Here is a 16,611-nt window from a genome sequence, read left to right on the forward strand (position 1 = left end):
AAAACATTTTGAGTTCCTGTTCCCCCTTTCCATTGGTACTATGCTGAGGACAAAGAAGGAAAGACTTGATTCATTCATTACCTCTTTTCCAAAGCTTTTAATAACCTATGTGGGAGCCAGCAACATTAAGAGTATGTAATTCTGGGAACTGAGTTTTATAATGTGTTTTCCTCTTTTTTAGAACAACAATTTGTAATCTTTATACAATGCCACGAATTGGAGAGCCTGTCTGGCTTACAATGATGTCGGGGACTCCAGAAAAGAACCAGCTTTGCCATCGATTCATGAAGGAGTTCACTTTTCTAATGGAAAATGCTTCAAAAAATCAGTATGGCCCTCGCTCCCTCCCATCTTCCCTTTCTTCCATCTATCCATCCATCCAAGCTATCTTAACTGTCTTAGCTGTTATTTATAATAATTAGATATCTAGATTGTGATCAAGTTCAGTTACAAAAATGAAAGAGTTAATCATTGCCTTTGGAAATTTTCATATTATTAATGAGCAAGACAGAATTATATAAGGTAATTAATATAATTAAAAGATACGGAAGAAGGCCAAAGAAGCTTATGAATGAGAAACAGTGAAAATGTCTTTGTGTATTAAATTAAAACTCCTGACATTTTACGGAACTGTGTGAGGCTTCTCATTTTTCATAATTATATCTACATATGCAGTTTCATTCTATAGAAAATAACAAATATATAGATAAGTGCCAGAATTCCAATAATAATGTTTTTAGTTTGGTACTTTATCATATTGCTTTCTTCTAATCATTTATCAAATTCTTAGACTCTAGATGAGTAATTTAAATGTTTATATTCTCTAAACAAAGTTTTCTTAATACTTTGTTTCCTTTTCCTTTTCAGTAATTGGGAAATGTATAGACCTACTGGTTGATTCATAAACACTGAAAAGAATCCATAGTTTTTCAAATAAAATGGCATTTTTGTTTTTTAATTATGAGTCAAAATAGCTCCTTTTGAATGCTATCTTTATTTTGAGGATTTTTCTTTTTTAACTAGTACAACAAAAAAATTTATTAACTTTTGTTTTCATCTTGGTGATATACCTGCCCTTTCCTCTATTCCTTCCTTTTTTATGATGATTGGCCATATACCCTCTCTGTTTTATTCTGTCACTGCTTTTTGCTTGAGGTTTTCTGAAAGCATATTAGAATCTGATAGGATGCATTTTGTTTTCAGATTCTTGCCAGCACTCATTACTGCAGTTCTGACCAATCATCTTGCCTGGGTTCCAACAGTCATGCCAAATGGACAACCACCTATAAAAATATTTTTAGAAAAACATTCCTCTCAGAGTGTAGACATGTTGGCGAAGACTCATCCATACAATCCACTCTGGGCACAACTGGGTGTGTATTCTGAAAGCCTTTACGTGATGTGTTAGACGTCTGTGTAACTGTCTGGAGTCACTATTTCATAGCAAAAGTAAATAGAGAAAAATTAAGTGCTCTCTTTTCCCTTTCCTTTCTAAAGCACTTCTTCCTTGTTTCATGACTGCTAAATTGTCTCATCCCCATCTTTAGTATCGTTCCTTATGGATACAGACCTGCAACTGCAACAAAAGGAGCAGAATTTACTACTAACTTTGGGGGCTTCTGGATTTTTTGTATTCAGTTACCTTGCCTAGAAAGAATGAAGGAACAGAGTTACCTGTGATTTCTAGAATAAATCTGGTTAGCTGAGAAGCAGTCATCGAGTTTTCCATTGTACCATGTTTGTTTCTTTTGTTGAGTAAATTTTGAAAATGTTTCCCTTAGTGCTGTGCACCCCACTAAATAAATGGGTAACAGGAGAGAGGGTTTAATTGATGAGTTGACAGTCATTAGGAAGGCAGTATAGCCTGGAGCTTAAATTTAAGCATAGGCTGGGGAGCCAGGCATACCATGTTTGAATCACAGTTTCCCTGTTTATAAAGTAGGGATAATAAATAGTACAGGGAATGGTTTAGTGGTTAGCATTCTGTGCTTTCACTGCCTCGGTCTGGGTTCAGTCCCTAGTTGGGGAACTGAGATCCCACAAGATGCATGGAGTGGCCAAAAATATATAAAATAAATAGTACATACTTTATAATGTGAAAAGTTAATGAGATAACATGAGTATAGTATTTAGGACAGTGGTCGGTAAATATATGTAGTTGGTGTTATTCCTGCTGTTACTCTGTTGCTATTTGGTGATGGTGGAAGAACATAGTGAGAACATTTTGGTGACCTGGTAGAAACTTTAAATCCTCTTAGTTGTTAGGGTGAGTGAGCTTGCCAGGCAGATTGTCATGTGGCTTATTAATTCATATAACCAATCAACTTCCCTCCCTCCCTCACTCCCACTCTATTTCTTCCCTCCCTCCCTCCCTTTCCTTTTTTCTACAAAATTAAGGAATGATTGGCATACAACAAACACATGTATAAAGTATACAGTTTTGTAAGTTTTGATATATATGTCAAAATATGTATGAAACCATCACCAAAATCATAATGGTGAACATACTCATCATTACAAGTTTTCCTCATGGCCCTTGTAATCGCTTCCTCCCTACTCTGCCTGTTCACTGTCCCTTATACTCAGGCAACCATTCGTCTGCTTTCTATCACTGTAGATTAGTTTGCATTTTCTAGAATTTTATATAAGTGGAATCATACACTAAGTGTTTTTCTTTGCTCTGAATTCTTTCATTCAACATAATTATTTTGAGATTCACCTATATTACATGTATTACTAGTTCATTCTTTTTAAATGCTAAGTAGTATTTCATTGTATGAATATTTAATATACCTTTTTCCAAATCAAGTAGTTCAGTAGTTTTTTTTTATTTTGAACATTTCAAATCTGTTTTCAGTTTCACAGTCGTTTATTGAATGCACAATATATCTAAGGCTTGGTACAAAGAGCATTGGAGGATATAAAGATGAGTGTCTTCAAGAAATGACAGTCTTATACTGTAGGTAAAATGTATATAGACAATGAGGGTAATTCAGATAGGAGCTATAAGAAATTAAAAGTCTAGTGGGAGTTCAATTACAGAAGCTTATTTTTGTCCAAGGGAAGATGCTTGGGTGGAAAACTTTGGGCTGACAGAGATTCAGAGGGACGTGGAAGTACATAACATGAGTGAAGGGGTCTCGGTGCTAAATGTGCTGAGCGTATTCAGGGGTCTGGTTTAAGTAATCCACTTTAACTTGGACTTTGGATGAATAAAGATGAGAAAAGGTAATTATCAGAAGATAAACCTGGAAAAGTAAAGTGGAACCAGTCATGAAAGACTCGCCATGCCAAAGCAGTTTGAATTTATTTGCTTGTTAGTGAAAACCTTGGGAGTAGTTTGAACAGTGGCATCGTGGTGCTAGAGCCAGTGTCTTAGCTAGAGGAGAAAATGTATCATGTTAATACAGTCTATAGCATATTATTTGAGACCTGTTTATGTTTATGGAATTCTTGTAAAGTAAAAATAGAGGTTTTTCAAAAGTTGAATTAAATTCCACTCCCCCCTTTTTAAATGTAATAGCTGTTCATGTATAGTATGAATACAGAGGTGAAAATGAATCATAAAGCTGAACATATTGCCCTTTTGGGTCTATTGTGAGTATCCAGCTCTCTGGGGAATGGAATGGAAAGGAAAATGGACTTTTCAAAACACGGAAGTTAATGTGAGGTCCTGAGTAGGACAGCAACAGTTGAGGTTCAGGAATATAATTTGAATCAAGGAAAGTTAATCATGTGATGTGACTATTTCAGCTCTGCTCATTTTCATTTCTACTGCCTTCCTGTCCTTGGTCCCCAGCAAATGTGCTTTGGCACATGAGTACTTTAGTCAGTACTTGTCCACCCAGATGTTGTACTCTGCGAGGGGACTAGCATGGAGCATGTTCTTGGTAAATGTGACTTTCACAACTGACTGTTTGCTTGTGGTTTCAGCACCACAGCAGCTGCTTCAGGAGGAAGCTAGAAAGCTCCTCCATTCACCTCTCTCTTTGGTTAAGATCATTCATCTCATCCTACTCCTGAACAATCACTCACCTCTGAAGGAGCCAAAAGTAAAACCTGACCTACCCCTCATACAATGAGAGTAGGTTTCTGTTAATTGAAAATAGGCTGCTTAGCTGTATAAATAGAGGATATGCCCATTAACTGATTTTTCTATTTCAGGAGACTTATATGGCGCTATTGGCTCTCCTGTACGGTTAGCAAGGACTGTGGTAGTTGGCAAACGACAAGACATGGTCCAGAGGCTGCTTTATTTTCTTACTTATTTCATAAGATGCTCTGAACTTCAAGAAACCCATCTTTTAGAAAATGGAGAAGATGAAGCCATTGTTATGCCAGGCACAGTAATTACTACCACTTTGGAGAAAGGGGAAATCGAAGAATCTGAGTATGTGCTGATCACAATGCATAGAAACAAAAGCAGTTTGCTCTTTAAGGAGTCAGAAGAGACAAGGACTCCTAATTGTAACTGTAAATATTGCAGTCGTCCACTCCTTGGGCAACATACAGAGAATGTTTCACGACAAGAGAGAGAAGATATTCAGAACAGCTCTAAGGAGCTGCTTGGAATTTCAAATGAGTGCCAAATGATTTCTCCCGACTGCCAAGAAGAAAATGCTCCTGGTGTTAAACAGTACAGAGATAAGTCAAGAACTTGCCTTGATACTAAGTTAGAAACAGTTGTTTGCACAGGATCTGCTCCAGTAGACAGATGTGCATTGTCAAAGTCAGGCCTAGACCCAGCAGAGGAAACATGGCAGAATGAGGAGTTGCTAGATTCAGGTAGTCATACAGGTAAAGTGTTGAGATCTGCAGGAATGGTTGTGGAAAAAAAACCTCCAGATAAGCTTGTGACAGCTGCATTTTCTTGTGAGGCAACCCAGACAAAGGTTACTTTCTTGATTGGGGATTCTATGTCACCTGACTCAGATACTGAACTCAGGAGTCAGGCAGTAGTGGATCAGATTACCAGGCATCACACCAAATCACCACAAGAGGAAAGAGGGGCTGTTGATCAGCATCAAGAAAGTAAACAAACAACTAAATCTGAAGAGTCTGATATACCGAACACAGTATCTGGAGAACCCTGTGAACTTCCTTGCTGGAATCATTCAGACCTAGAAAGCATGAGTTTATTTGATGAATATTTTAATGATGATTCAATTGAAACCAGGACTATTGATGATATTCCACTTAAAACAAGTACAGACAGTAAACAACACTGCTGTATGTTAGAGTTTTCAAAAAGATTGTGTACAAATAATAGCAAACCAAACAATGAATTTTGCAAATGTGTAGGAACAGTTCACCAAGATTCATGTAAAACCTGTTTTCCTCAACAAGACCAAAGAGATACACTCTCCATTCTTGTCCCCCATGGGGATAAAGAGAGTTCAGAGAAAAAAATTGCTGTGGGAGCTGAATGGGACATTCCAAGAAATGAAAGTTCAGATAGTGCCCTTGGGGACAGTGAAAGTGAAGATACAGGTCAAGATGTGGCCAGACAAGGAAACAGTTATTATGGAGGAGAGCAGGAGGATTGGGCAGAAGAAGATGAGATACCTTTTCCTGGGTGAGTATGCAGTTTTAACCTTTCATAGAACTGATAAAAATATGTACCATTCTTTTTTTTTTCCCCCCACAGAGTATCATAATTCTTTTATTGCAATAAAAAACACAAACATGAGAGCTACTCTCTTAACAAAAATTATAAATGCACAACACAGTATTGTTAACTGTGGCCAGTCTTGCACAGTAAATCTCAAGGACGTATTCTTCTTGTATACTGATGTGACCTTTGCTTGAGTCTGGGGAAGACAGTAAAGATACTGGCCCACTTCTGAAAGGTGGTTCAGACTGTATCAGGCAGGCTCTCCTCTGCCTCTTTCCCTTTGTGGATGAAAGATAAGAGTGGAAGGTTCATACAGCAGGGAGAGACATTTGTAACATTAGAATGATGACCATTTTTATATGAGCTGCTGTTAACTAATCTTAGGAGATTTTATAATTATTATTTGGTCCTCCTTATATTCAACAAGTGACAATTTATTGCAGTCTTCAAATGCATGTAGATTTTTTTCCATTTATTTTTATTAGTTGGAGGCTAATTACTTTACAATATTGTAGTGGTTTTTGCCATACATTGACATGCATCAGCCATGAATTTACATGTGTACCGTTCTTTTGTTTAACTGGTCTCTGAAAGTTGGTAGTAGCTAATATAAAAGAAGAGATCATTGTTCTGGACAAATTTTCTTTGATTATGATGTGCTTTTACAAGAAGGATTAAAGGCTGAGACTCATAGGTACTGTGGAAAAGCTTTGTGAAGACATTAGAGAAAAGTTATGTTGGTGTATGGGAGATTCCTTACTGTCTAGGAGTTTTCAAGCCGTTTAGGATAGAATTATGCTCCTCAGAACCTGTGCTGAGCCTGGCAACTCCAGAGAGGTGATCACTGAGAGAAGGTAGGAGATAGCTGTTAGAAATTAGTTTGGAAATAAGAGGAAAGCATGGAACATAAACTCTCAGTCAAGAACAGAGGGAAGAGAGTCATACCTGAGAAATGTTACATACCAAGCTTTGGGTTTAGTGAATTATTTATACTTTGTTTTAGGTGATGGTTTCTGTAATTTGATTGTATTAAGGGTGTGTTACATATACACAAGGGCTAGCCTTCCTAAAGTCTGTTGTGACAGATTCATGCTCATCTCATTATAGTTGTCCATCAAACTCTTTTTGGATACGAAGGAGTGTTTTGTGTTCTCATTGAGCCCTTAAGCCAGTGTGTTTTTTTGGTTTGCTTTTAGGCCATTTTTTATTTTAGGATGATTTTAGTTTTAGTATATTTTATAGAGAATGATGGTACTGGAAATGTGGATTAGTAGAGTCCAAATTTTTTTTGTATGTTTTTAAAATATATTTATTACTGAATAGATATGCCTTCTTTTGGAACTTTTCTCCCAGGTCGAAGTTAATTGAAGTGAGTGCTGTTCAGCCCAACATCGCCAACTTTGGGAGATCCTTGCTAGGTGGCTATTGCTCTTCTTACGTCCCTGACTTTGTTCTTCAAGGAATTGGGAATGATGAGAGGCTCCGTCAGTGTCTGGTGTCAGATTTGTCTCATGCGGTGCAGGTGAGTGACCTTCACTGCTCTTAATTTCAGACAAACTGTTAACCAGTAGAACCCAGAGTTGCCTTGTTTTGGTCACACTTCAGTGTATAATTGGAGAAGGAAATGGCAACCCACTCCAGTATTCTTGCCTGGAAAATTCCATGGACAGAGGAGCCTGGTGGTCGCAAAGAGCTGAACACGACTGAACACACACAGATGCACACACAGTGTGTAACACAATTTTCCTCTAAATCCATCACTTTATATGTAGTTACCTGTATGTTTTGTACCTGTCATCATGAAAATAAGTGAAAGGAATCTGTCAAATTGGAAATCAGAAAATACTATGTGTATTCTTAGGTGTTCATCACCAAGTTATTTATAACATCAAAATATTGCAGATGCATAAATGTGAATGAAATTAATTTTCATTTCTGGCATATAGTATTACAGTTGATTTTTCTATATATTGCTCTTGTATCCTGATGCTTTGCTGAGCTCTTTTATTAGTTTTCATAGTTCTTTGCGTGACTTCTTTGAGATTTTCTACATATAGCTTCATGTTGCCGGCTTCCTTTCCAGTCTGGGTGCCTCTCTTCTCCCTCGCCTGATAGTATAGCCGAGAGCGTTTAGTGCAGCGTTGCACTGACGTGCTGATAGTAGACATCTCTGTCTTGTTCTTTTTCTTAGGGAAAAGACATCAAGTGTTTAATTGTTAAGCATAATAATGTTAGCTGTTGGATTCTTACACCATGCTCTTTTATCAGCTGGATGAAGTTCTATTCCTATTGTTTTGAGTTTTCTGTGCCCTACCCCCTTAAATCATGACCTAGTGTGGGGTTTTGTCAAATACTTTTTGTGAATCTATTGAAATGATCATGTGGGTTTTTCTGTTAATGTGATAGATTACACTGATTGATTTTTAGATGTTAATCCAATCTTTGTATTCCTAGGGGGGAGAAAAATCCCATTTGGTCATGGTATATAAAACTCATTTAGTTGACTTTGTGTGTGGTATAAGATAGTGGTCCGGTTTCATTCTTTTGCAGTATGGCTGTTCAGTTTCTTAAGCACCATTTATTGAAGAAACTATTCTTGGGTCCTTAGTCAAATTAATTGAACATATATACATGGGTTTATTTCTGTGTTCTTTAGTCTCTTATTGCTCAAATTTAAAAAACAACTTTTCTTTCTTTTATTGTTATAAGTAATATTGATACTGTTGCTGCATTTTATGAATTTAAGGTTATTTCTTTCGGCTAGATTCCCAGAGATGAAGATATTGAGCAATTTTTAAATTTAGAACTATTTTCATGTTCTTGTTTCATGTTTGGTAGTTTCTTCTCCAAAGACAATGCTAGTTTGAACAGCAGTTTGTAATGTCCCTAAAACCTGTTCCGTTTAAAATATTGGGGTTCTCTCTCTTAAAAAAAAAAGATAAATGAAGAAAACTGACTAGTTTTGAGGAAAGTATTTGTATCCAGCCTCAAATACTTCCCGGTCACAAAATAGGAAATGTATTCTCAGTTAAGAATATGTTCCTATTGGGTATAGGCTGTTTTTTTCCCAGAAGTTGATGGTTAAGGAAAGGACTGAAATTGACTAACTTGAAATTTTATCAGATTAGGATATTGCTTATGATAATCCATTGAGTGAAAAGAAGCAGCTTCAGAATAAATCACTGGTACTGCCCCCTTGTTTCTTTAACAACTCCTAAAATGAATTTATACTGTTACATAGTGGAAATGACAGATAGATTCAGGGGGTTAGATCTGATAGACAGAGCACCTAAGGAACTGTGTAACACTGTATAGGAGTCAGTGATCAAAACCATTCCCATGAAGAAGAAATGCAAAAAGGTAAAGTGGCTGTCTGAGGAGGCCTTACAAATAGCTGAGGAAAGAAGAGAAGCAAAAGGCAAAGGAGAGGAGGAAAGATATATCCATCTGAATGCAGAGTTTCCAAAGAATAGCAAGGAGAGATAAGAAAGCCTTCCTAAGTAAGTGATCAATGCAAATAGAGGAAAACAATAAAATGGGCAAGATGAGAGATCTCTTCAAAAAATTGATAGCAAGGGAACATTTCATGCGGAGATGGGCACAATAAAGGACAGAAATGGTATGGACCTAACAGATGCAGAAGATATTAAGAAGAGGTGGCAAGAACTATGCAAAAAAGATCTTAATCACTCAGCTAACCACGATGGTGTGATCACTCACCTAGAGCCAGGCATCCTGGAGTGTGAAGTCAGGTGGTCCTTAGGAAGCATCACCATGAACAAAGCTAGTGGAGGTGATGGAATTTCAGCTGAGCTGTATGAAATCCTAAAAGATGATGCTGTTAAAGTGCTGCACTCAATGTACCAGCAAATTTGTAAAACTCTGCAGTGGCCACAAAACTGGAAAAGGTTAGTTTTCATTCCAGTCCCCAAGAAGAGAAAGTGCAAGTCACTCAGTCATGTTCGACTCTTTGCGACCCCACTGACTGTATAGTCCTTGGAATTCCCCCAGCCAGAATACTGGAGTGGGTAGCCTTTCTCTTCTTCCCAATCCAGGGATCAAACCCAGGTCTCCTGCATTGCAGCGGATTCTTTACCAGTTGAGCAACTAGGGAAGCCCATCCCAAAGAAAGGCAGTGACAAAGAATGTTTAAATTACCACACAATTGCACTCATCTCACATGCTAGCAAAGTAATGCTCAAAATTCTCCAGGCTAGGCTTCAACAATATGTGAACTGAGAACTTCCAGATGTTCAAACTGGATTTAGAAAAGGCAGAGGAACCAGAGATCAAATTGCTACCATCCATTGGATAATAGAAAAAGCAAGAAAATTCAGAAAATCATCTGCTTCATTGACTTTGCTGAAGCCTTTGACCGTGTGGATCATAATAAACTGTGGAAAATTCTTAAAGAGATGAGAATACCAGACCACCTGACCTGCCTCCTGTGAAACCCGTATACTGGTCAAAGAGCAGCAGTTAGAACTGGACATGGAGCAGCGGACAGGTTCCAAGTTGAGAAAGGAGTATGTCAAGGCTGCATACTGTCACCCTGCTTGTTTAACTGTAAGCAGAGTACATCATACGAATTGCCAGGCTGGATGAAACACAAGCTAGAATCAGGATTGCTGGGAGAAATACCAGTAACCTCAGATACGCAGATGACACCACCCTTAATGGCAGAAAGTGAAGAGGAACTAAAGAGCTTCTTGATGAAAGTGAAAGAGGAGAGTGAAAAAACTGGCTTTATTAAAACTCAGCATTCAGAAAACTAAGCTTATGGCATCTGGTCCCATCACTTCATGGCAAATAGATGGGGAAACATTGGAAACTGTGACAGTCTTTATTTTTATTTTCTTGGACTCCAAACTCACTGCAGATGGTGACTGCAGCCATGAAATTAAAAGACAGTTGCTCCTTTTAAGAAAAGTGATGACAAACCTAGACAGCATATTAAAAAGCAGAGACATTACTTTGTCAACAAAGGTCCGTCTGGTCAAGGCTATGGTTTTTCCAGTAGTCATTTATGGATGTGAGAGTTGGACCATAAAGAAAGCTGAGCACTAAAGAATTGATGCTTTTGAACTGTGGTGTTGGAGAAGACTCTTGAGAGTCCCTTGGACTGCAAGGAGATCAAACCAGTCTATCCTAAAGGAAATCCCGAATATTCAACGGAGGAACTGATGCTGAAGCTGAAACTCCAGTACTTTGGCCACCTGATGTGAAGAGCTGACTCATTGTAAAAGACCATGATGCTGGGAAAGTTTGAAAGCAGCAGGAGAAGCAGATGACAGGGGATGAATTGGTTGGATAGCATCACCATGAGTTTGAGCAAGCTATAGGAGTTGGTGATGGACAAGGAAGCCTGGCGTGCTACAGTCTGTGGGGTAGCAGAGTCGGACACGACTAAGTGACTGAACTGAATTGTAAGTGAGTTTGATTTGAATCAGTTCTAGTCTCAGACTTGGGGTTTAGGCCCTTCTTTCTTGGGAAACTGGGCTTCCCTGATGGCTCAGAGGATAAAGAATCTGCCTGCAATTTGGGAGACTCGGGTTCGATCCTGGGGTCAGGATGATGCATGGCAACCCATTCCAGTATTCTTGCCTGGAGAATTCCATGGACAGAGGAGCCTGTAGAGCCCATGGGGTTGCAAAGAGTTGGACATGACTGAGAAACTAACACTTCTTGGGAAACTACTGATGTGGGCTCATTTTCCTTTATCTTACCAAAAAAAAATAGCTTTAAAAATCTTAGCCATGTGACTTTTGATTGAGGAGCTATAAAGTGAATTTCTAAAGAAGTTTTTAAGCCTTTAAAAAAGAGATATGTTTATTTCATAGCAGTTTCCTCATTACCTGTTTAGGCATTTCCTTGTGAGGCTAGTAGATGGATTTCCATTGTGATTCTCATCTCCTGAAGATGCCCTCTGCTTTTGCAAGACGTATCCTCCTTTAACCGGAGAAGGCGATGGCAACCCACTCCAGTACTCTTGCCTGGAAAATCCCATGGACGGAGGAGCCTGGTAGGCTGTAGTCCATGAGGTTGCGAAGAGTCGGACACGACTGAGCGACTTCACTTTCACTTCTCACTTTCATGCATTGGAGAAGGAAATGGCAACCCATTCCAGTGTCCTTGCCTGGAGAATCCCAGGGATGGGGGAGCCTGGTGGGCTGCCGTCTATGGGGTCGTACAGAGTCGGACACGACTGAAGCGACTTAGCAGCAGCATCCTCCTTTCACAGCTTGTTTTCCACTTTAATTATTTAATCCTATCTCCCACCGTATTTTTCTTTTATAAGAACAAAAGTAGTTACATTAAATATATATTCACTCTTCTCTTGTTTCTTAAAAATGTAAGATTTACTTTTCCTCTTTAGATGTATATACCATTTTCAAAATTATGTTTCAGTATTGAAGTTGATGAAAAGTATTATATCCTTGGTAAGAGTTGAATAAGAAATATTTAACTACCATTTATAAAAACAAATATAGAATTTACAGTTTCATGGGAAGTCTTCACAGTGTTAGCTTTCCAGCGTCCTTCTTGCATTCTCTTGTTCCCCACTTTTCAGTGTCATTTTCCACAAATTTGGTTACATGCATCTACTTCTCTTTTTGAGTCTTTTCATGGTATTCCCCTTTACGGAATTATCTATAATCCTCTTCCATCTTTCATTAGGAATGCTATTCATGCTTCAGTGTCATATCCTTGTGTTCCTTCTACTGTCTAACTTCCAGTCATACAGAACCCACTGTTGCCCTCCTCTGATACCCCATCACTTGGTGACTGTTTAATTCGTTACACAAGTATTTTCATAGCTCTGTATGTATTTCTTTTTAGCTCCCTCATAGGACTGTGAGCGCCCTTCTCTTTGTTTCCTTAGCATCAAGCAAAGAACTTTATTCTGGACCAGGAGATATCCCTGGGGGGTTGCCAAACTTGGGTTTTTCCAGGAGTAAACTTGTTACATTCTTGCTATGAAATTTTAGTAACAGTGAAAATTATAAAGGAGAAAGGCCATTGGGTTTAAGTATTTCAGATTGTAGTTTATATTTCAGTCTTATTGCTAATATGTTAATTCATATGGCCAGTGGTGAAGAAAGCCTAATCTTTCTGAATACGAAAAGATGTATTGAGTATCTCTTATTTATGGTGGTACTGTGTACTTAATTCTTTGTGGGTAAACCATGGGAACCCAAGGGCACAGGCATATGCCTGTGGTTCTTTTATCCATATATATGAGCTAAAAATATTTTTTCTCTCTGTTTCTTAAATTATTAAAATATCATTTAGATGAATGCTTCTGATAGAAATTTAAGCAGTATAAAGATATACAAAGCCAAAAGTGAAAATTCTGTATACTCTTAATATTTCGTACTTCTTCACAGGAAACTTTATAATAGAGAGTTTGATTTGAGTATTTTCTTTTTTCTATACATTTTCATTTAGATAAAGATCTGAATTTTTAAGAACATAACTGGGATATAGTGTGCATACATGTGCACATGCTCAGTCATGTCTGACTCTTTGCAACTCCGTTGTAGCCCAGCAGGCTCCTCTGTCCATGGAATTTTCCAGGCAGGAATGCTGGAGTAGGTTGCCATTTCCTCTTCCAGGGGATCTTCCCGACCCAGGGATTAAACCCACATCTCTTGTGTCTCCTGCCTTGCTTGGCAGGTGGATTCCTTACTACTGTACTACCTGGGAAGCTGCATGTAGTGACTTTTCTCCCCCCATTTAACCACGTATCCTGAGAGACTTGTTATAGTATGTGTTGATTTGTCTCCTTTTCAACTGCTGTATCTATACTCTGGATATATAAAAACCTAGTACACATAGTCAGGAAGAGATAATCAAGGGATAGCCTTGGAGGTGCTCAAACAAATTAATGCCTGACTGGATGGGATAGTTAGCACAGAACCTTATCATTGACCTTTCATGTGAATTTATTTCCTTCCTATTTTTAAAACATTCAGCTCTTTCAAAGTAAAAATGCTTTCTTTCAGTTGCCTGGCACATAGTTGGCAGTAAATTTGTTGAATAAATGACCAAAATACTTTTTAAAATTCAATTTCTGGATTAAAGGATACAAAGTTCTGGTAATGAATCTATTATGATTTCTATAAGATATCTCAGGGTATTTGTTATTTAGCTGCTTTCTTCACCGTCAAGGATTCTTTGGCAGTAACTCTCAGAAGTTTCATATTCCTTTGTTTTGTTTTTGTCTGGTATCTCTTCCTTGCCCATCCCATTAACATTATCTTTGGAAACTTTTCTTTTTTTAAGATGATTTCTTTTTCTTTTTTTCCAGCATCCAGTATTGGATGAACCAATAGCAGAAGCTGTCTGTATTATAGCAGATATGGATAAATGGACTGTTCAAGTGGCCAGTAGCCAGAGACGAATGACAGATAATAAACTGGGAAAGGAAGTGTTGGTTTCCAGTCTTGTTTCCAATCTGCTTCATTCCACTCTTCAGCTTTATAAACATAACCTGTCTCCAAATTTTGTAAGTATGTGTAAGGCTTGAATTACTATTGGCACTGTGATAACTAACTTAATCCTATTGTCATTCATGTGCCTACATTGAATACTACTGTTATCTTCATTATTATTTTCCTGAAAGAAGGTGTTATGGACTCAATGTTTGTGTTCCTCTAAAATCAATATGTGAAGCCTGCAATGGGATACTTTTGAGAAGTAATTAGGATTAGATTAGGTTATGAGAGTGGGACTCTCTATGAGATCAGTGGCCTTATAAGAAGAGGAAGAGAGAGATTCCACTTGCTCTACCATGTGAGGACACAGGGAGAAGGGAGCCATCTGCCAGCCAGGAAGAGAGTTCTCACCAAAACTCAGCCATGCTGGCACCCTGATCTCAGACTCCCAGTTTCCAGAACTGTGAGAAAATAATTTTCTGTTATTTAGGCCATTGAGTCTGTGGTACTTTGTTGTTGCAACTCAATTTAAGACAGAAAGGAATATGTACGTGTACTTGTCTATATAGTCTATATGATTTCTGCAGTACCTGGCTTAGTATTATGTGAAGTAATGACATGTAACAAGCCCTAAGCTCTGTGCAGAATGCCAGTGCATTGTGTATCCTCATTTTCATATTAGGACTTTGGATGATCATTTTTAAAAAAATTTTTAAATTAAGTATTTATTTATTTATTTGGCTGTGCCAAGTCTTAGTTGCAATATTTGGGATTTAGTTCCCTGACCAGGGATTGAACCCAGGGCCCCTGCACTGGCAGTGTGGAGTTTTAGCCACTGAACCACCAAGGAGGTCCCTGGATGATCCTTTTTTATAACACTGGTAACCTTTTTCTGAAGATGCCATTTCCAAGATTTCAAGATTCTTTCCTTTTTCGGTTAGGAGAACTGTAATACAGCATAGTGAAAAACCTTTGTAGATCAACATGACAAAAGCTATATATGACAGACCCAAGATGGCATTATAGTCAGTGATTAAAGACTAATGAAAGTTTTATCCTTAAGAACAGGGAGAAGATGTGGTTGTTCACCTTCACCACTTTTATTCAACATAGTATTGGAAAGTCATAACCAGAGCAGTTAGGCAAGAAAAGAAGCAAAAGGTATCCAAATTGGAAAAAAAGAAATAAAACTATCTCTGCAGATATGATCTTATACGTAGGAAACTTAAGATTCCACCAAAAAACCCTGATAGAGTTAATAAATGAATTTAGCAAAGATGCAAGGTGAATCAGCATGCAAATATAGTTGCATTTACGTATGCTAGGAATGAAGTCTTGAAGAAGAAATTAAGAAGGCAATTGCAGTAGCATTAAAAGAATAAGTTACTTAGGAATATATTTCACCAAGGAGGCAAAAGACTTCTCCATTGAAAACTACAAAACATCTCTGGTAGAAATTAAAGACATAAATAAATGAAAGTCATTTCACATTGTTTGGAAGACTTAGTATTATTAAGGTGATAGCACTAAGAATGAAGCTGGGGGACTCACTACTTCTAATTTTAAAACTTTACACAAAGGGACAGTAATCAAAACAGTGTGGTAGTATCATAAGGACAGACATATAGACCAATTGATTATAGTATCCCCCAAATAAACCCTATATGGTCAATTGGTTTTTTTTTTTTTTTTTTTGGTCAATTGGTTTTTGACAAGGAAACCAAGACTATTCAAAGGAGAAAGGAGTCTTTGCAGCAAATCCTACTGAGAAAACTGGATGTGTACATGTCCCTGGAGATGGGAAAGGCTAACCACTCCAGTATTCCGGCGTAGAGAAAACTGGATATCCACATGCAAAAGAATGAAGTTGAACTGTTACTTTACACCATTAACAAAAATGACCTTTAACTTAAATCTAAACTTAAACCTAAAGTTTAAAAAAAAACACCTATATTTAAATATTAAACCATAAAACTCTTCAAAGAAAATATAGGGGATAATCTTCATGATACTGGATTTAGCAGTGATTCCTTGGACCTGGCATCAAAAGGACAGACAGTAAAGGAAAAATAGATAAATTGTGATTTCATCAAGCTAAAAAACTTTTGTGTATCAGCAGAGGAAAAAGACAACTGACAGGACAGGGGAAAATGTTTACTAATCATGCATCTGAAAAGAGATTGATATCCAGAATATATAGAGAACTCCTACAACTCAGCAAAGAAACAACTCAAAAAATAGTCAATAGACCTGAGTAGACACTTCTCTAAAGAAGTTACACAAATAGCCAATAAACACATGAGAAGATATTCAACATCCATTAGTTATTAGGAAAGTGAAAATCAAAACTACATTGAAATACCATTTCACACCCATAGGATGGTTTTGATCAAACAAACCCCCAAAAGAACAAATATTGAATACAGAGAAATCAGAACCCTTATGCATTGCTGGTGGGAATGTAAAATGGTGTAGCTGCTGTGGAAACAGTTTGGCAATTCCTCAAAAAGTTTAACATTGTATTGTCATGTGGTCCAGCAGGTCTGCTTCTATGTTTAT

At 37.6% G+C, this 16,611-nt stretch overlaps 1 protein-coding gene across 2 annotated transcripts in view; it reads left to right on the forward strand.

Moving 5' to 3' along the window:
- The window catches only part of FNIP1 (folliculin interacting protein 1), a 120,046-nt gene that overhangs the window by 97,364 nt on the left and 6,071 nt on the right, over nucleotides 1-16,611 (forward strand). For both annotated transcript variants that reach the window (XM_043912177.1, XM_043912178.1), the window contains 5 exons: nucleotides 182-328; nucleotides 1,204-1,373; nucleotides 4,165-5,575; nucleotides 6,968-7,136; nucleotides 13,926-14,123. In XM_043912177.1, the coding sequence (XP_043768112.1) occupies nucleotides 182-328; nucleotides 1,204-1,373; nucleotides 4,165-5,575; nucleotides 6,968-7,136; nucleotides 13,926-14,123 (2,095 nt within the window). The remainder of the gene's footprint in view (nucleotides 1-181; nucleotides 329-1,203; nucleotides 1,374-4,164; nucleotides 5,576-6,967; nucleotides 7,137-13,925; nucleotides 14,124-16,611) is intronic.

The sequence above is a fragment of the Cervus elaphus genome, chromosome 9 (assembly GCF_910594005.1).
Source record: "Cervus elaphus chromosome 9, mCerEla1.1, whole genome shotgun sequence".
NCBI lineage: Eukaryota > Metazoa > Chordata > Mammalia > Artiodactyla > Cervidae > Cervus > Cervus elaphus.